Here is a 20062-nt window from a genome sequence, read left to right as displayed (position 1 = left end):
CTACTGGCCACCTACAAGCATCTCCAAACAAGACTAGGGATGTAAATACACTGTAAAAATAATGCAGTTTGACACCACTTTAAGTGCTGTAGCTCTATCCGTTGGAATCCTGGGATATATCATTTTACTGTGGCTTTAGATGTCTTTGGCAAAGAGTGCTAGTGCCTCACAAAACTACAAAATCCAAGTTTCTGTAGGATGGAGCCATGGCTGATAAAATGGTGTCAAATTGCATTATTTCTACAATGTAGATGCACCCTAGGAACTAAGTGGCTTGGAAGGAGAAAGCCATATCTCCTTAGGACAAAAAACTAGTGTGAATGCCCCCTAAAAAAACCCAACACAGAATTGCTATAGATGTTATAATTGATGACATCTTTTTACTTCATTATTTCTCAACAAACTATTTGGTAACTAATTCAGTTTTCTTATTCATGTAAGTGCTGAATCTGCTGATGATTAAAGGTTGTTGGTGTTTTTTTTTTTTTTTTTTTTTTGCAATTTAATGGAGTTTAAACATATTTAACCATTATTTGATAATATTTTATTGAGCAGTCAATCACTTTGGGAGCAAGCTTTGGTCAAATGCTCAACCATACTGAGTATCCACAAGGGGTCCTGGAAGCAAGCCACAGTGGATACCAAGGGCCTACTGTGCCTTCTTTTCACCCAAGACAGCCAGTCTAAATCTTTTTCTATCCACTGGATGTGTTTTGGAGCTGAGACCCGGTTGTTGAAACTGCTTTTTTTTTAGAATGCAGACACTTGCTCCTATTCTGTGTGGCAGATGTAGAACCTTTCACCTTTCTTCATTGCAGAACTCACCTGGACATTTCTTATGAAGGCTACTGTCACCCGCTCTTCAAATTCATTCACAGGAGTGTAGAGGTTGAGTATTTTTACAATCTGTGGAGGGAAAATAGGATGGGGATTAATAGTGAAGGCAGTAAGAGTGGCTTGCCAGTGGAACAGACTGTCAGATCGGAGACTCCCCTTCACTGGGTCTTTTGACATAGAGGCTAAATGTGGTCAGGGATCCTTCAGGCTGTGGATTCCTGCACTGGCAGGAGGTTGGATTAGATGATCCTTGTGGTGCCTTTCAGCTTTATAATTCTGTGACACAGTAGATGAATGAATGCTGTGCACCCCGCAGCACTGTTTTATAGAAAAAAAAAATCACATCTGCAAAGCTGTATTTTTCTCTCTGGATGGGAGGCAGCAAACTTAGAAACCAAGGGTGTAACTTTGTGTCATAGCATACTTGGGGGAGGGTATGCATTAGGCAATTGTGAAAAAGAACTGTCAGGTGAAAAGGGGACTTAAATGTGTGTCTTCAAATCTTTTCTGTTTTATGGCAACCCTGAGGTTGGGGTCATGGGGTTTTCATGGCAAGGCCTGTTCAGAGGAGATTTGCCTGAAGCTGAGAGCAGGTTATTTGCCCAAGGTCAATCAGTGGTTTCAAGGCAGAGCTAAAAATTGAATCCTGGTCTCCAGAATGCTAGTCCAACACTCAAACAGTGATTATTCATTGTACACACACAAACGTAATTCAGAGTATTATCTTCCCCCAACAGCCAAGTTCTGGCTCAAGGGAAAATCCTCAGGATTGCCAACCAGGTTTGAGTGCTGGACCGAAAGCAGAAGAGTCCAGGTTCAAATCCCCATTTAGCAAAAAAGCTCAGTAGTAATCTCAAAGCAGTTAAGTTTCTGCCAACCTGACATAGGATTGATGCAAGGTTAACAGGTAGGGGGACTTGTTGGCTCTTTTGCTCTTGGCATGAACAATCAATCAATCAATCAATTTATATTTTCCTGCCTCTCAGGTGGACCGAGGCAGGATTACAACCTAGTATAAATATACAGTAAAGGTACAACAATAAAATACATAAGAGTTAACAATTAAAACAATGCTATCTTTTGTTAGCCCCTTTGAGTTCATAACAGAGGAGTAAACACACTCTTCTTGCATCTTACTTGCTGTGTGGTGAGGGACGTGCACAAGGAGCAAATTGCTTCAGCATCTTCTGAGGTTTTCTTTTTCAGCTGCAGGAGTTGTGCTGCCTGGATCAGAGGCTCTAGAGTCTTGGCAGCCCCACTTTGGTGCAGGTTCTTTCCTCTCAACCATTCCTCCAGCTGACTTATGTTAAACCTGGACACACACGAGGCAGCCACGAATTACAAACAAACAAATAAATAAATATTCTTTCAAAGAGATAATTTGTTTCTGAAAGCAGTTGGAAAAATACTAGTTCTGTTAGAGAAGAAACAGTGATTTCTTCCCTAAGATGCTCCTAAATACAATGTGAACCAGAGATTGGCAACCTACGGCCCATGGGCCGGATCCGGCCCGGCGAGGCCTTGGGGCCGGCCCCAGTCCGGTCCTGCCGCCGATTGCCGCCCCCGCCGCAGCTTCCGCGCCGCTCTGGGCGCCATTTTGAGTTTGGCCCCCCAGTTGTCTGAGGGACAGCAACCCGGCCCCCGGCTCAGAAAGGTTGCCTACCCTGAACCAATGGCACAACAACAACATCAAAAACCCTACAATTAGGACTAGGGTAAAATCCTAATTCTATTAAGCGTCAAAAGGTATGTGGCTTGAGCAACACAGACTGATTCATATCTGAAATTTTGATGGGAAAGAATCATGGCTTAGTTACAGAGCAAGCTTTGTATGCAAAATATTCCAGGTTTGATCCTTGCTATCTCCAAATAACAGGATCATATAGACAATAATGGGGATACACATGCAGATACAAAACCACAAATCAGCCCCATAGTTCAGCCCATTATACATTTGGCCCTCAGTATCTATGGATTCTTTATCCACAGTTGTCATTCATAGCTTGAAAATATTAAAAAAAAAAAAAATCCAAAATGCAAATCTTAATTTTGCTGTTCTGTATAAGGGACACCATTTTACTATACCATAACATTTAACAATACTTTTTTCCCATTTATATACTGCTTCATACTGAACTAACAGTGTCTAAATGGTTTACAACTGTAAGCTAGTTGCCCCCAACAATCTGGGTACTCATTTTAGCGACCTCGGAAGGATTCAAGCCTGAGTCAAGCTTGAGCCCTTTCGCTGGTATTGAACTCACAATCTTTTGGTTTTGAGTGAGTGGCTGCAGTACAGGCATTTAACCACTGTGCCACCAGCACTCCTAAAATTGGTTACAAACTCATAAATGTTCCTCTCCACAAAAATCTTTAGTAAAAGACGAAAGATTTATAAGATCTGAAGAGAAACCAGAGTACTTGAGGATCTGCAGATTTTGGTATCCATGGGAGGTCCTGGAACCAAACAACAGCGGATACCAAGGGCCCACTGTATTTAGTTATTTCTCTTTTTCTGTTTTTTAATGCTCCTTATAGCCTGAGATTCCTATGCAGAGACTATGGCTGAAGGGTCAGCAAGTGAATTGGCAGGGCTGTGCTGCTGCTATATTGCAGACGAAGTTGCAATGGCTTATGTTCTGCTGCATCATACCAGTCTTCCTTTCCTGGTATATATAATAAAATGCCACTTTCATTCCTTCAAAATGGATGGGTGAGGGGGAGGTGTATGCATATCAGTTGTGGGGCTGAGCATAAACAATCTCTGCAACCTGAAGCTTACCTGAGTTGCACCCCGGTGCTCCAAGAGCAGACGTCTTTCCTGAGCAGCAGGTTGTTGAGAGCCACAGCATTGATCATATAGAAGAGCTGCTTGACAGCCTGCTGGATGATCTCGGGGTCAAGGCCCTGGTCGTACATGACGCTGTGAAATGTGTTCAGCTGATGGATGATTGCTTCCAAAGTGTATGAGTTGTCACTGTCCCCCATGCTGGAGCTTCGTTTCCGGTAGCCCATTGGCTTCACGCCTGACAGGCCCTGGATGCTTTCATTTTCTAACACAGCAGTCACTGGGAGGAAAAGAAATTATTCTATAAAGCAAAGTAGATGTCTTAAGGAAGTTCCAGTGTCAGCATTTCTGTTCTGCTTAAGACATCATACCAACTGCAACAGTTTGTTGTCCATATACTGTATCTCTACATGTCACTCTTTAAACTATACAGGATTTACATGCCAGTCTCATAAATGAATAGTGAAGGGCTCAAGCAGTCCTGATTGGACATAAACAGTATATATGTGGCTCAGAGGAAGCAATACACATGAGAAGTGACACACTTGGGACTTCATCTAACAAGAAAGACTTGTTTTGCCAGGTTAATTTCCCTGCTGTAGGCACAGGGAAGATAATTTTACTTAGTATTCCTCTTCCATTGGTGTGTTGGGAAGGATTAATTGGCTAATGGCTATAAAGCCTTGAAATACTATAGGTAATTGGATGGGTTAGAACTCAATTAACATACTGTAAAAATTACTAATAGCTCTGCAGGGAGGTGTCATAAATTTATATCATAGGCTCAGTATACAGTTTGAATGAGTTCCATATTTTAAGCAATTAAAAACCACAAGGGAAAAAGAGAAATGGGGAAAGATAAAAAATAGTTACAACCGAGAGTCTGAAAAAAAAGGTGACCAATAGAAGAAGTGACCCGTAGCTAAGAGAGATGTAAGAGGGAATGGGAAGCCTCTTCCAGGTGTTGTGAGCCTGCAAATCTCGTCAACCCTCACCATTGGCTAGGCTGGCTAGGTTTGATGTGGCACTCCAATAATATCTGAAAAAGCACATATATCTTTCTCTGGGCTCAGAATATACCTATACTGGCAAGCATAGAATTATATTAGCGTGTTGCACACATGTAGAATTATTAGACATAGGCCTCTGAACCATGAAAATCTCAGTATTTAAGGACTCCTAGATCTTATTACTAAGAAGACTCATAAACCTAACAAAATATAAGAAGTCACATACCGAAGTTTCACGGTCACTAAATCCATATCAGATGCCTGGCAGCATTTATCACAGATTCATCTTTTAAAATCCACATGCACTTTCATTTCCAGTGAGAGATTCCTCTGATTGCCTTCTAGACCCAGCAGTTTTAATGGCGGTACTGAACTTTTGCATTTTTAAAACATTCATAATTATCACTGAGGCATTTAAAACGATTTTAATTTGTTTGTTTTTTCATGGTACAACTAGTTTAATTGTCTTTTAATATTTATAATATTGTGCTTTTATTAGAACTTGTTTTTAGTTATTTTGTTAGCCACCTTGAAGCCCATCTTGGAGATAAAAGTGGGGTATAAATAAAGTTAATACCATATAAACTCATGTATAAGTCAAAAAATTTAGGTAAAAAATTGACCCCAAAATAACCTGGGTTGACTTATGCACAGGTCAGTATGGTCATCCTCTGAGCCTCTTCCCAGCTGGGCTGCCTCCTTAAGTATAACCCTTGACTTATCCATGCATCATATGAAAATCAATTCAGGCCCCAAAAAGTTGACCTTGACTTATACATGATGTCAACTTACCGTCAAATATATATGGTAAAAAAAAATTCCTCTACAGAAATAGCTCAAAATAAGAAAAATTACATCCAAACTGACTTACAATGGCCACAAAGCCCCAGGAGCAGCTTTCTTTGTAAATCATGTAGAAATGCAAGTGTACCATTTGGGCCATTGTACACTTTGGTGGATGGCACCTAAAACTTTAGGGCAGCCTTTCTCAAATAGTGGGGCGGGCCCCCCAGGGGGGGCGCGAGGCTCTGTTATGCAGAGGTGTACTTATAACAATTTTATAGACAAATGATACTATTTACAGTCGCGCGGGGGGCGCGAAATGTTTTCTTCTTCCTGGGGGGGCATGACAGAAAATAATTGAGAAGCACTGCTTTAGGGATACCTGTTTCTGCTGGATTCCATTTCAGCTATTTTCCCCCAGGCAATATGGAGAACATGAATCATTATCAAGTGAACCATTGGGCTGAGATACAGATGTTGGTATCTCACCTATCATGGGCTGCAATACACCTTCCGCAATTTTAATGAGCTGCTGGTAGATCTGAATAGAGAGATCACTTAAGACTTGGCGATACTCGGTAAGGTCGAAATTCTTCAGGCAATGTTCATTTTGTTTTGCAGTGTTTTGGGTCATAAAGCCCTAAAGTGAGAGACAAGGAAGTTGAAATTAATTTGAGTTTATCTTGGTAAAAACACCATGCACCTTAACATTGGCATGTAACGAGAAAGAAACCAACCCCCCATCTTTGGGAACAACTGATCCTTTCTGACCAGATGTTAGGTTAAATCACATATTGACACTCACTTTTATGCTAGCTGTAGAGGAACTTGGGTAAATAGACCAGAGTGTGTAGTGTTATAATTTAATAGTAGTTTGTGGATTTTGCTGTTCATTATTAAGATGGGAGACCAGGGTCTGATTCCCTGCTTGGCCATGAAAACCCACTGAGTGACCTTGAGTGAGTCATGCAACGCCAGAAAACCCTGTTATAGGTTCGCCTTAGGGTCACCCAAGGTTGGAAATGATTTGAAGGTAAAACAACAACAAACTGGCTACAATTATTTGTTACCAACTAGCTGGTTATGTTTTCATTAAAAAAAAATTAATAGACTTCTGTACCTTTAAAACAAAAATGGCCAAAATGAGCAGACCCCAATGCTTTAGGAACAATAAACAAACATTATAAAGTAATAACATTACTACTACTACAACTACTTCGTCATCTTCTTCTGTGCCTTCAAGTCATTTCTGACTTATGGCAATCCATCATGGAGTTTTCTTGGCAAGATCTGTTCAGAGGAGGTTTGCCATTGCCTTTCCTTGAGGTCACTCAGTGGGTTTCATGGCTAAATGGGGAATCAAACCCTGGTCTCCAGAGTCATAGTCCAACACTCAAACCATTACGCCAGGCTTAGTCATTGTTCAAATAATAATTTTGATGATGCTGTTACACAGAAAACATGTGTTACTGATAGCTTTACTACTTGTTACTTCTAAACTCTCAACATCTCCTCAGTGTAGCGCAAGCAACTACATGTGGACTTATACTATGCTGTGCCATATGCGTCCCTAACACTGTCCCACATTGTCATTCTGTGCTTCATAACAAGTAGGCAGGCAGACAGGCTTTCATTTCATTTCTTTATTTACAATCATAATCAGATATAAAAATAAAATAAATAAAACCTGCGCTAAATACTAATTTCTAACAGTTTCTACCTATTAACCCAAAATTATAAGCTGAGGAAGATCAAATGATAAAATATTATAACAAAGACTTACAGTTAAATATATAACTGGGGTTTCCGTATTAAAATTCCCCCCCTAACATTTGTCTGCAAATAGTAATAGCACAAGCACAGAACCTAGCAACCTTCTCTGTAATTTGAGAGTCTGAGTCCCTAAGCAGGAGAGAAAGATAAACTCTTTCCATTCTTCCTGGAAAATTTTGTAAAACTGGAGTGATTAGTCTAGAGCGAGTAACCTAATAAAATGGGCAATAAAAGAGAACATGATCAATTGATTCTAATGCTAGATTTAAAGATGGGTGGATGAGCTGGTCTTATGGTTTGTTTTTTAAATATTTGCCTTTTAAAATGGTTGATGGCAGCATGTTGTACTACAGTAAATATGTATCTAAATTTGGGGTTTACTAAATTGGTAAAATATATGTGAAGGTCAAATGATACCTCTGTATTACTCAGCATAGAAATGTTTCTAACTAAACAACAACAACAACAACTTTGTGTATCATTTTCCATATATGCTGCCTCAGAGCTGGTTAGGCCCTTATATATATATACCATTTGTAATATGCCATTTTGTGAGAAACAGCATAAGAATATATATGGCAATATATATTGTTTACCATCTTTTTCCAAGGAGAGAGACAGTTATCTATGATTGCCAACAGACCTAACCCCCAGGGTATAAACATAAGCATCAACCAATGACTGACATAAGAATCCAAGCCCTATCCTTGATAGAAATTACGCCTGCCTCAAGTCGTATGGCTGCATTAGAAACACAGCGCAGGACTGCATGGGTAACAGGCAGACTTGTACAGCAGAAGCATCCCAGGAGCAAATCCAACTGAAACAAACAGTGGTACTGTTTAATTCAGCATGGAGGCTCCAGATGTTTTAAGAAAACAGACATTACTTCTTGCTACTACAGCTCTCTTACCGTATCTCCACTGTATTGCTTCAGGCAGTGCAGAAGGCGACAGGTGTTAGCCAGCCAAAAAGACGTCATCTCAAAATCATCATTATGTTTCTGTGAAGAACCCAAAGAAATAACATGAAACATCGCTTTGAAACCTCTACATGTATTTATTTGTTGTGCTATGTTTGAGCTGAACCATTTGGGAAGGAGTGATGGTTCTCAAGGGCTATCTCAGGACAGGAAGCAAAACAGAGGAAATAAAAGTAATAGTGTAAGGACAGAGGAGAAGGCCAGGGGTAGTCATAATGGCTTCCTTCAGATCAAATTGATTCATATGTTTGGCAAGAGAACTTAACATTTTTTACATGGATATCCCTTGCACAGATTGGTTCCAGTTCTCAGTCTTGTGAAGTCTAACACTTTTGAGATTTAAGGCCAAGACTGTGAGTTGAGACAGCCTAGCTGATACCATCTTTAAAAACAACATTGGGTGCTTCTGGTGGCCTTAGGCTGTTGCCACACTGCAGAATTAATGCAGTTTGACACCATGTTAACTGTCGTTGCTCCATCCTATGCAATCCTGAGATTTGTAGTTTATTGTGACACCAGAGCTCTCTGGCAGACAAGGCTAAATATCTCACAAAACGACATATGTCAAGATTCCATATTATTAAGCCATGGCAGCTAAAGCAGTATCAAACTGCATTAATTCTGCAGTGCAGATGTAGACTAATTTTTTAAATCCCAAAGATCCTTTTTCTTACCCATAAAGAGAATACTGGGTATTGTGTGTGTGTCAATTACTGTTCGTGTCCTATATAACCTCTGCACCCTTTATTTTTAGAACATTCTGCTAAAAGACTCAGAACAAAGCCACCCCTCCTTTTACCTTTAATACTTTTTTAATGCCATTGATGGTAGAGGTAAGCAAGGAATGCACTTTATGATCATCGTTAATGTAATCTGCATGTCTGATGCACATGTAGAGGATATAGGCTGGAAGACAAGGTACTGTGGCAGAGACTGTTTGAGGCTTCAGATCTGTGAACATGAGAGAGAAACTTTAAATGCCCTGGCTTCCTTGCAGTACATTTAACATAGTATATTATTACATACATAGACACAGTACATATATACAGTAGCAGAGGTAGTATAGGCTATATTTAAATTGTTGGGGACTTCTGACAGCCACCAGATTGACTACTGTGAACAGACCGATGGACTTGATCATCCTTTGGCTTTTTTCTCATGGCTCTTATGTTCCTATCACAGGCATATAAGGAACACTTGTTGCCTAAACCAGTGCTATTCAAAAAGGTTGTCTATGGACAAATGTTGTTCCCCAAATTATGGGCTTGTAGACTCCAGCCCACTGGGGGAAAGGGTTGCCAGTCTCTCAGCTCAGTTTGAGACGCACTGTTCTAAGCCAGAATCAAATCAGAGAAGTATTTACATTATCTGATCTCATTCCTCTACTATTGAATCTTTACAAAGAACCCTCCCACTTTTGAAATGTATACAGCATGGATGTCCTTGAAATTACTGAGCAAATGAATCTATTCTACACAGAAGAAATGGGCTGAAATCTTGTACAGATTTGGGGTGGTTAAGATCTAATTTCTGTAGATTAAGGCATGAGTCAGAATCGTGGCCCTCCAGAAGCTGAACTGTTACTCCTGGCATTCCTAAGCATGGCTGTGCTGATTAAAATTCAAAACATTTTAAGGTAACATCTGGGAATCACCCAGATTTCTTAAACAATGGTATGTATTACTGTCAGGAAAGTGGTTATTCACAAGCCTGTATCACCAGAGGAACCTCTGAGAAACTGCCAGGGAATTTCAGAAGAGTTTGAAAAATGCTCAGCTTTGTGATATAACTAGGGTTAGCCAGAAAAACAAGAGCAGTGACCTGTAATGAGATTTCTTATGAGTAGGGGTTCATCATCTTTACAGTATTCCAACATTCCCTGGAAGTCTTTCTCCTTCCTTTGAACAGTGACCTGCCTGTTGAGTTCATGCTGCCGCTTTTCAGTTTGAATGATGGCTTGATCAGCTGTGAAAAGCAAACATGGTGATTGGTTTTAATTTTTCATATCATAAGCTGGCACTGTTATCAATACAAATATAGTTACAATGAGAATCTAATTAAAAAAACCTCCCAACAAACCCAGATTACATGACAGTGCTAAACAATATATATTTAGGTGGGGGTCCAGGGGTGAAATTCATTTCTGAAGCAAACATAATAAACAGGTACCATATGAGTGGAGATCAGGGTTCACTCCCCACTCGGCCATGGAGATCCATTTGGTGACCATGGGAAGGTCACACACTCTCTGTCCCAGAAAACCTGTGATAGGTTCACTTTAGGGTCATCATAAGTTGGAAACAACTTGGAGGCAAACCACCACAACAAATATACTTTCAAAATTATCTTCCATAATCTCTCCTTTTGTCTTAAAAGTTTAAAAATTGGTTTTTCCATAGAACCAGCTTCAGATTTTGTCTAACAATCTGCAAAATGAAAGGCTCTGCAGATTCTTCCAGGCATTTGCAATTTCAGTTCTGGCTGCACTGAAGGGTATTGTGAGTAGATCTTTATGTATTAAATTTTCATTTGTACATTCAAAAATTCACAACATCAGTTAAGTTGTAACAGACTGATGCCAAATGACAGAAATTGCTAAATACAATACCACCAAGCCACTTGACAGACAGACTATAGAGGCATCCCACTTTTTGAAGTCCACTAAAACATTTGGCTGGCTTTAATTATTTTTGCCAGTGGGATCCTGCAAATGTTACATGGGAAAATTTCTAACTGTGATCAAGAGACAAGGAATGGGCCATGGAATGGTATCTTGTCCTCTCAGTCCTTCTCAATGTGAGTTCACCCACTGCAACTGGATTTCAGCATTACATTGAAAAAGAAAAGCTAACTTTGGCTTTGTCAATTTCGGACAAATAACAGAGTGTTAAAGCTGATTGTAACTTCAGCAGGCTACATATGAACAACAGAAAACTAGCACAGGTAATGCTAGCTAATTCGGGGGGGGGGGGGGGGGTTGCCATGTGCGTTCAAGTGTTTCCAGATTGTGGTGACCCTAAGGCAACCCTATAATGGGGGTAGTCTTGGCAAGATTTGTGTAGAGGGGGATTACCTTTGTCTTCCTCTGAGGCTGAAAGAGTGTGACTTGCCCAATGTCACCTGATAGGTTTCCCTGAACGGGGATTCAAATCCTGGTCTCCAGAGTTGTCCAATGCTTAAACTACTACACCCACTGGCTTTCTTATTTTGAGAAGTACAAAGGAGAATTCAACCAGGAACATAGGAAGCTGACTTGTAGTGAGTCAAATCTTTGGCCATGTAGTCTCTGTTGTCTGCATGACTGGCAGCCATGGCCTTTTCAGGTTTCAGGCAGAATTCTTTCTTAGCTCGACCTAGAGATCCTGGTTATTTAATTGTGTTTGGGGTGCTGCCCATTAATGTAACCGTATGAACCTGCACTATAGTACAATCTAGGTCAACCTAAATCATTAGAGATGTTAACACTAGTGCTATAAACAGCTGCAAGTTCTGTCACAGAGGTTCCTTCCCCTGTCTTTTTCTCCCATGCTTGTATGAAAGCACCCTTTCCAGATACTTTCCTCAGCACATTTACTGAATTAAGTGAGAATCACTTGCATATAAACACCTGCTGACAAAAAAGGAAGTTGGAAACTCTTGGTGTTGGAAAAGGACCTATATTTCCAGCTCTGGAAGAGCAAATCTGTCCCATCAGTCCTTCAGTGGGCAATGCAACCTGCTGCCCTTTCTACATTTGAATGTGCTTTGAATATTTCTTGAACATGCAGCTTAGAAGCTTGGATTGGAAGGTACCCCAAGCACCATCTAATCCAACCGTTGCCATGCAGGAATACACAGTTAAAACACCAGTGAAAGATGGACATCCAAACTCTGCTTAAAGGCCTCCAAAGAAGGACACCCACCACTCTACACTATTCCACTGTCAAACAGTTCTTACAGTCAAACACTTCTTTCCAATAATTAAATGGATTTTTTGTTTTTTCTTTATAATTGGTTTGTGCCTTAGTCTCTGGTGCAGCAGAAAACAAACTCGCTCCATCTTTTACATGACATCCCTTCAAATATTTAAAAATGATTATTATATTGCCTCACAATCTTCTTTACTGATACTATCAGGAAAAGGTCCAGATACTTATTTGAACACCTGGGCTACATATACTAATGTACATGCTGACCTCCTTAAACAATGGCCAACAAGACTGTCTACATTATTATTTCCCTTGCTTCAGTGCTCTTTGCTTCCTTAGTTGTAATTTGTTTTCTGCCTCATCTCTGTGTTATTTTTGTATTTTTAAAAGAAAGATTGGCAACTTGTGACCCTCCAGATGCTAAGACCATAACTCCTTGATGTTGGGTGTGGTGGCTATGGCTGATGGGAGTCACAATATCAATAATTTTTGGAGGACCACATGTTATGCACTCCAACAAAATGAGACAGAATTCTAAATAAAGGGGTAAGTAATAAATGAATGAATGTAAACACACCCCAAAGTACATTGCTGAGTGCCAAGGAAGTATGATAGTTGGGTCTTTCCCCCATTCACCTTTATTGTGACTCACATTCCTGATCTAATTGTGTGACTTGTAGTTTGGAAACATGTCCTGGCCATAGTCACTATGTCTCATATGCCAACTATCCCACAGTCTCAATATCCATCTGATTTGCTTTGTCCCCAAGGGACAAATACTCAGCTGTAATCTTTAGATCAACCTGCTACATTGGAAAAAAATGCCTCAAACCACAACTTTGACCACATAAGAAAACAGTAGCCAGACTATATTATATGAAGATCATTACTAGCATTCTGTAATCGTCTTATAGGGGAGGATAACCTCTGTGGCACCCATTGGCATGTGCTGCTGTAGTGACATTTATTCAGACAATGGATAGTAAGACACAATTTAAACAATGCAGTGTCAGTTTGATGCATGTAAATTATATTGACAAGAACCATCTGTGCCTGCTGTCGGGATACAGAATCTCCTATTCATTCAGCTTAATTTCGTTCAATGACCAGCTTTCCAAAACCAGTCTAGAGGATCAAAGCCTGCCATGGCTAATCATTCTGTCAAGCCACCAAGATAAAAGAATTACGGGGCTCCATACATGTTTTCTTTCCATGCACCTTGCTTGTTGAGCTGTTTCACCTCCTCACTGCAAATATATAAGGTACCTCAGCAAAAGTACCAGCAGGTGGAGCATTTTCCCTTTTGATACTGGCATTGCAAAAACTAAAAGGAATATGGTCCTGGGGCAGAGGGAGACCACAAGGAGGCACAAAAAGAATTATTTTTAGAGAATTCCAGCCACTGTCCTTTCTTAGGGGCAGGATGGCAGAACTGAACACCAGTGGTATCAAAATAGCTGAAGGTGGGGGATGCAGCGAGATGACTGACTGCAGTCACGTACCCCTGTATTCCTGGAACGTCTCTTCTGAGATACCAAATGGGTAATTAAAGATGACTTTGACCCTTATGGCTCCTGACAGGGCTTCCTCCTTATACACAGCTCTCCTTCTACTTTCAGTCTAGTCCCTGATCTACATCTTCAAAATTAGATGAACCGCTGCAGCCTCGCAGAATTTTGCTTTTTGGTGGTGTAAAAGTAATGCCAGCTTTTCAGTTACATTGGACTCTTTATAAAAAAACTGCAGAAATTGCTGCAGTGAGCTAGAAGGACAGTTTTGAGCAGTTGCACCAGAAAATGCCTGGGTCAATTTTCTATTAAGACACAAGCTCTATGGAGTAGCAAGTTATTAGATCTCATCCCAGCTACCTCACAAGACTATTCTGAGGATAAAGGTGGGAAATCCCAATTTATGCTACCATGAGTTTGTTGTGATAACTTCAATAATAATAATAATAATAATAATAATAATAATAATAATACATTTTATTTATATTTCCCACCTCTCCCTACGGATCGAGACGGGATTAAAACAAAAATAAAATCAACAATACAAGATACAAAATGCAATTATCTAAAATACAATCAATAAAACAGACAGCAATACTATGGCAAAGAATCTCAGGCTACCAATCATTAAAAATGACCAAATCGTTGTCTGTTTTCCATGCTATCTAGTTAAAAGTGGGAGTGTGCTTTGAAATTGAGCCCACTAAAATTCAGAGGAGGGTGACTAAAATGGTGAAGGGTCTGGAAATAATGCCCTGTGAGGAGAGACTTAGGGAACTGCATATGTTTGACCTGGAGAAGAGAAGATTAAGAGATGATATGATGACCCTGTTTAAATAGTTGAAGGGAAGTCAGACTGAAGATGGAGCAACCTTTTTTTCTGCTGCTCCAGAGAACAGGACCTGGAGAAATGGATTGAAACAACATGAAAAGAAATTCCACCTCAACATTAGGAGGAATTTCCTGACAGTAAGAGCTGTTCTACAGCAGAATATGCTGTCTCAAAGAGTGGTGGAATCTCCTTCTTTGGAGGTTCTTAAACAGAGGATGGATGGTCATCTGTTGGGGATACTTTGATTGTGTGTTCCTGTATGGCAGGGACTGGATGGCGCTTGTGGTCTCTTCCAACTCTATGATTCTAAAAAATGAAACATTCAGCATGCTAGTTTTGAAAAGCCCAATGGGTTCTTCATTGGAAGTTAAAAAAATCATGCAGGAAAGGAAGAGCGACAGTATTAGAGCCACAGGTTTGCATTTTGCTTGAGGTGGCAGAAAGGAAGGATATGTGTAGACATAAAGGTTAGGCTATATTTCCAGTGCCTGTGAGGTGTCGGGAAACAAATGCAATAAAAGAAAAGCTGTACATTTTCCTTCTACATTTGTAGCTACAAAGTACCCCCTTTGGATATCTGTGTCCTGTCTGAGGCTGTGTGGTGTGAAATTAAATCACACAGAACAGACTGGCATATCGCTCAATGCTCAAATACAGCACAAGCATGTGAAAAAACCTACCTTCATAATCTTGGACTTTCTTCATGTAAATCCTGAGCTGTTTTTTCAGCTTCCTTTCATTCTTTTCTAACTTTTCTAGCAGCTCCTTGAGATCCTGAAAAATAAACAACATTTTTATAAAGTTAAAGTGCTTTGCTTGGGTAATGTAGCAAAAGTGGGCACTGCACCCAAACACATTGCCAGAACCATACAAATACAAAATCAACTACTAAATGGAAGGAAAATGCTTTGCTGTACTGAGACATAAACAACAGCTCCATTCACTAGGAAGGGTATTCTCGTGTTGAAAAGGATATCTGAAAATGTACATTTAAAAAGGCTCTACAATAGTAAGAAAAATGTCACTGTGGTTGTGTGCGTGTATTCAAGTTATCCACTGACTTATGAATTCTCCATGAATTTCATAGGAGTTTTCTTAGGCAAGGAATCCCCAGAGATGGCTTTGCCAGTTCCTTCCTCTGAAATATAGCTTATGATACCTTGGCATTCATTGACAGTCTCCCATACAAGTACTAAACAGGGCTGGGTCTGCTTAGCTTCCAAGATCAGGTTCTGGTGTATTTAGGGTAGTGGTCGCTAAACCTTTTTGAGTTGCCACCTCTTTTCCTCCTATTTCTTGATATCAGGTCAACTGTTCTACTGCAAATTCACAGTAACTAATCTCACTCACTTTTTCCCATTGCACCTGGCCATCCTTGGAATAGCAACCAAATAGCAGGCTAAGCAGCGACCTTATACTGCAAGGCTGACAGGAGCAAAAGGCTTCTTGGTTACTGCTTGACCAACTGCTCAGTTGCTGCTCCCTTTGCACCCAGTCATCCTGGGAGCAGCAACCGAGCAGCTGTCTGAGCCACAACCAAGAAGCTTCTTCCCTGTGCCAGCCTTTGTGGTAAAGGCCAGCATGGGCAAGAGGCTTCCTGGTCACTGCTCAGCCAGCTGCTCAGTTGCTGCTCCCAAGGTGACCTGATGCATTTATTATTATTATTATTATTATTATTATTATTATTATTATTATAGTTTATTTCTATAGTGCTGTAAATGTACACAGTGCTGTACATACAAATGTATAATGCAAAGGGGGAAGCTTCTCCCTGTGAGGAAGGACTCTCAATCCTTCCTTGCCTGGGCAGAGAGAGGTGTAGCCGGCTTCCCACTTTTCTCCCTCCTGGGGATGGACACCCAATTTGAGAGAGGCGAAGGACTCATTTTTAAGCCCCAACCTGTCAGCCAAGTCCTGGCAAAGCTTACAAAGCATAAGCAGTTTTCCCAAATGTGAAATTCCCCCACACCATGCCCTAACTCTTTGCTCCAGTCAGTCAGTCTGTTCCAAAATGGTATCACAGGAGTGAGCTCATGCAGGCCATCAACAAAGCTGTGTGGTGGTTTTAAGAGACCTTGAAAACACAGGTTTCATGCAACCCTCATCCCCACCATGGTCCTAAAGACTGCTGTTTCCCTTTTTCTTTCTTTTGCACCAATACTTTGACTGAAGGCCTCCCTGCTGTACCTTTTTCTCTCAATTGCCCACTTCCCACCCCCTTTTCCCTCACTGTCCTCTTGGATCTTGCTATTGCCCTGGGGGGGGAGTATTACCCACTTTGAGAATCATTGCTTTAAGGTATTTAGGCCCCACTGTGGTTGTCTGACTGATGATTTATACTGTTCCAAAGTTTATGCAGAGATCTGTACACTCCTTTCCAGAGCTTGCAAATTTTAATATATGAAAGACACAAAAAGGGCTGGAAATCAGAAAAACAGGAACGAGCCATCACTGTACTATTCAGACAATCTGGTCTCAGTTTGGAAAAAAACATGTCAAAACTGTACTACTTTCCATCATTGCTTGTGCATGCTCATACATAAAAGCTGCATGATCACTTTTAGGAAGCACATTGCTGATGCAGGCCTATATAGAAACCTGCAATGAACTGCAACTACAGTTTTGGACACTTGCACCAAAAAGTCTTGGATTATATTTGCTTAGACAGAAGGTCTACTGGGTATCAAGTCACTCAGCCACAGCCCAGCTTACTTCATAGGATTGTTGTGAGGATAAAACAAGAAAACCCAGTTTATGCTCGCCTGGGTATTTTTGAAAATGAAGGAGAAAGAAATATATATGTCAAATTAAACAAAAATATCAGAAGTGTCTATGCAATTTATTTCTTTTTCCAGATGAAAGATGTTTTATTCTCTCCCTTCAAAATACTAAAAGTTCTTTTTTTAAAAAGCAAGAAAGGCTGACCCTCAGCAGACTACCACCTTTTTAAAGCTATACATTGATTTCTCTTTCAGGATCTATTTCAGCCTGCCCTAGACCAATCAATCATGCATTGTGAGCATTTCACATAGCAGTGAGGCGAGTAATTTGTCAAGTTGCTCAGGGTGAGGCTGAATTATTTTAAAGAGCTAGTTGACATGCTCTCTTTTCCCTCCCTGCTTGGCTCACTGCCTGATCTCATGGCAATAACATAAAAACAACATAAAAACTTTACTCTGCAAAGAAAATGGAGATGGTATGGTTCACTAGAAAGCAGCATTTGAAACAATAAACTTTTTTCCTGCACTGTAATCCTTCAGGTTCCTAGGAATACAAGAGGTGTGATTATCTATCTGATTTTTGATTGGATAGTTGATGTTGTTGTTTTTAATTGTTGCCTGCTTATTTTAACCAATTCTATTTTATATTATTATCTATTGTTTTATACATATTTTGTAGATTGTACACCATTGGCAGGTTTCATTTTTATTGATTTGATCATTTGTATGTACAGCGCTGTGTACATTTACAGCACTATAAAATAAACTATTATAATAATAATAATAATGAGGAGGAGGAGGAGGAGGAGGGAAAAAAAGAAGACAGTATATTTCAAGGCCATGTCATGAAAACAGTGCCTTTCATGGACACTGTAAGCACAGTTAGGAAGAATACTAAGGTTAGTTTTCCACATTTTTTCAGGATACAGTAAAGTTACTTTGGGTAGTAAGCCACCAGTCCTGCCACCCATACTGTAAAATGGCACTGTTCAGGAAAAAGATTTGCCATTTGATTCTTATAATTCTTGTCCTATATGACATCACTAATATCAGTTGTAGAATCAGCCTTTCCAAAAAGCATACAGCAAAAGAGCAGAACCAATGTTTGTCTAATTATCATATGTAGTCGAGTAGTAAGTACTACACTGTAGTGTAGGTATTGTAGAACACATTGTATTGTATCATAGAACAAAGTATTGTAGAACATATAGTAAAATACATTATCAACTGGACACCACTTAAATAATCATAGTTCCACTGGCAACTGTAGTTTACTTAAGCATTTAGACTTCTCTGCTAGAGAAGTGCTGAAGTTCAGGAGAACAGACTGGAGTGCTTTAACAGTAAATTCTAACTGCTTCACCACACAATAAATCCCAGGATCCTATAGAATGGAGACATGCCATTTAAAGTGGTATCAAGCTGCTACGACTCTAGTGTAGATATATTCTCCATATACAGTCTTTCCCAACTGTACCTGTAAACGAACCTGTAAACCTTGGCATGCAAAACATGTGCTCTACAATCAAGCTTTGATTATAATTGACCTTTTGATCCATTGTTCTGCCATGGGAAAGCCAACCTAATAAAAAAAATCTTCATGTAGGCTAGGAATGCTTGTGGATTTAATTTGGCCTGCATTTTTATGCAAACTGACTTGATTTGCACTTCCCAGACTAATATGCTAGATAAGAACACACTTACTTTTTGATTTTCGCACTGCTATGAATTTTGAAATACTGTTCTTAGTTCAAAAGGATACCCAATTCCATAGAAAAAGCCACATTTTGAGATATGGGATGTAGATATAACATTTAGAACAATGTGCAGCTATTTAAAATTATGGATTATTTTTGCATTTAAAAAAAAATCACAGATGGACAAGAAAGCAAAAAAGAAATGACTAAACACATGTAAAAGAAAGGAATAAATACATGTAAAAGTGGTGCAGTATGGAAATAGGTTGATCTATCCATTCCTAGGGTAGGTACATACTGAAAGTGAAGATTAGACATGGCTGTACAAATTTATGATAGGTTCCCAAGGGGATCTTTGATACTGAAGATCCTGCTCACTTCTTATCAGCTCTTCATATGGTGTAATTTCATTTAAGGTGCTGGTGAATACCTTGTGAGAGGAAGCATTAAACTATTTTGAGCTATACAGGAAATCAACTATTCCTGACCTTTTATTTTGGACAAGACACCAGAATTTGGAGATGTCTTATATAAGTACTGCAATAAAAATTACCATGCCTATAAAGGAGACCCATCTTGACACAAAACTGGCAAGCATTTTCTTCTTTGACGGAACTAGACTGCAGGAGCAATAGATAATAGGTTCACCAAGGAGCAATGCTCTGTGTGGCATGCCATAACCCATGTCTCCTAACACAAATAATTACATTAACATCAATAAAGGAATTAGTGGTTTGTCTGACAGGACTTCCTTTTCCCAATTATCACTTATTGTCAGTCAGAGAGGAGGAATCTATCTATGATGCCCTCTGTCCCACCAGGGGAATGAGCTAAGGTCACCAACTCCTGACTTCCAATGAAAGTAATACACTGCATGCAATAATTTACAATTTGCCACCCGAGTGCTTTTGCTGCAGTTCTTGACATTCATATTTAAACGATTCTGACAGATCTGTTTGAATGTGATAAAGTCTTTCTAATAAGATGCCACAGAGGAACAGAAGTGCAAGCTGCGGGCGACTCAAATTTACCAGCTTGTGACATTCTTGTACTTTTCAGTGCTCCTGTTCTATCAAATGTACTGTGCCCTCCTCTGCAGTAGTGGGGTGGGATATGTTTTGAATGTAGGAAACCCAATTTAAAAAAAACAAAACAAAATCAAGGATGAATGGTAAAGATGTCTATTTAAAACTGTGGAATCTGCAAAAATCAACAACAATAAAT

General features: G+C 39.8%; 1 protein-coding gene and 1 non-coding gene across 3 annotated transcripts in view; both read right to left on the bottom strand.

Annotated features, from left to right (window-relative positions):
• The window catches only part of MYO5B (myosin VB), a 374368-nt gene that overhangs the window by 1418 nt on the left and 352888 nt on the right, over nucleotides 1-20062 (bottom strand). For both annotated transcript variants that reach the window (XM_089497439.1, XM_089497447.1), the window contains 8 exons: nucleotides 15102-15195; nucleotides 9995-10138; nucleotides 8973-9124; nucleotides 8105-8194; nucleotides 5908-6058; nucleotides 3620-3905; nucleotides 1975-2149; nucleotides 826-906 (listed from right to left, as the gene is read on the bottom strand). In XM_089497439.1, coding sequence (XP_089353565.1) covers nucleotides 826-906; nucleotides 1975-2149; nucleotides 3620-3905; nucleotides 5908-6058; nucleotides 8105-8194; nucleotides 8973-9124; nucleotides 9995-10138; nucleotides 15102-15195 — 1173 coding nt within the window. The remainder of the gene's footprint in view (nucleotides 1-825; nucleotides 907-1974; nucleotides 2150-3619; nucleotides 3906-5907; nucleotides 6059-8104; nucleotides 8195-8972; nucleotides 9125-9994; nucleotides 10139-15101; nucleotides 15196-20062) is intronic.
• On the bottom strand, nucleotides 3145-3258 carry LOC149324191 (U5 spliceosomal RNA). Its single transcript, XR_016279503.1, has one exon. It is a non-coding gene; the product is annotated as a U5 spliceosomal RNA (small nuclear RNA).

The sequence above is a fragment of the Sceloporus occidentalis genome, unplaced genomic scaffold (genome assembly GCF_023333645.1).
Source record: "Sceloporus occidentalis isolate IW3139 unplaced genomic scaffold, rSceOcc1.0.p SCAF_1, whole genome shotgun sequence".
In the NCBI taxonomy this organism is placed as follows: Eukaryota; Metazoa; Chordata; class Lepidosauria; order Squamata; family Phrynosomatidae; genus Sceloporus; species Sceloporus occidentalis.
The sequence above is the reverse complement of the archived record's forward strand: the minus strand, read 5'-3'. Positions and strand labels throughout refer to the sequence as shown.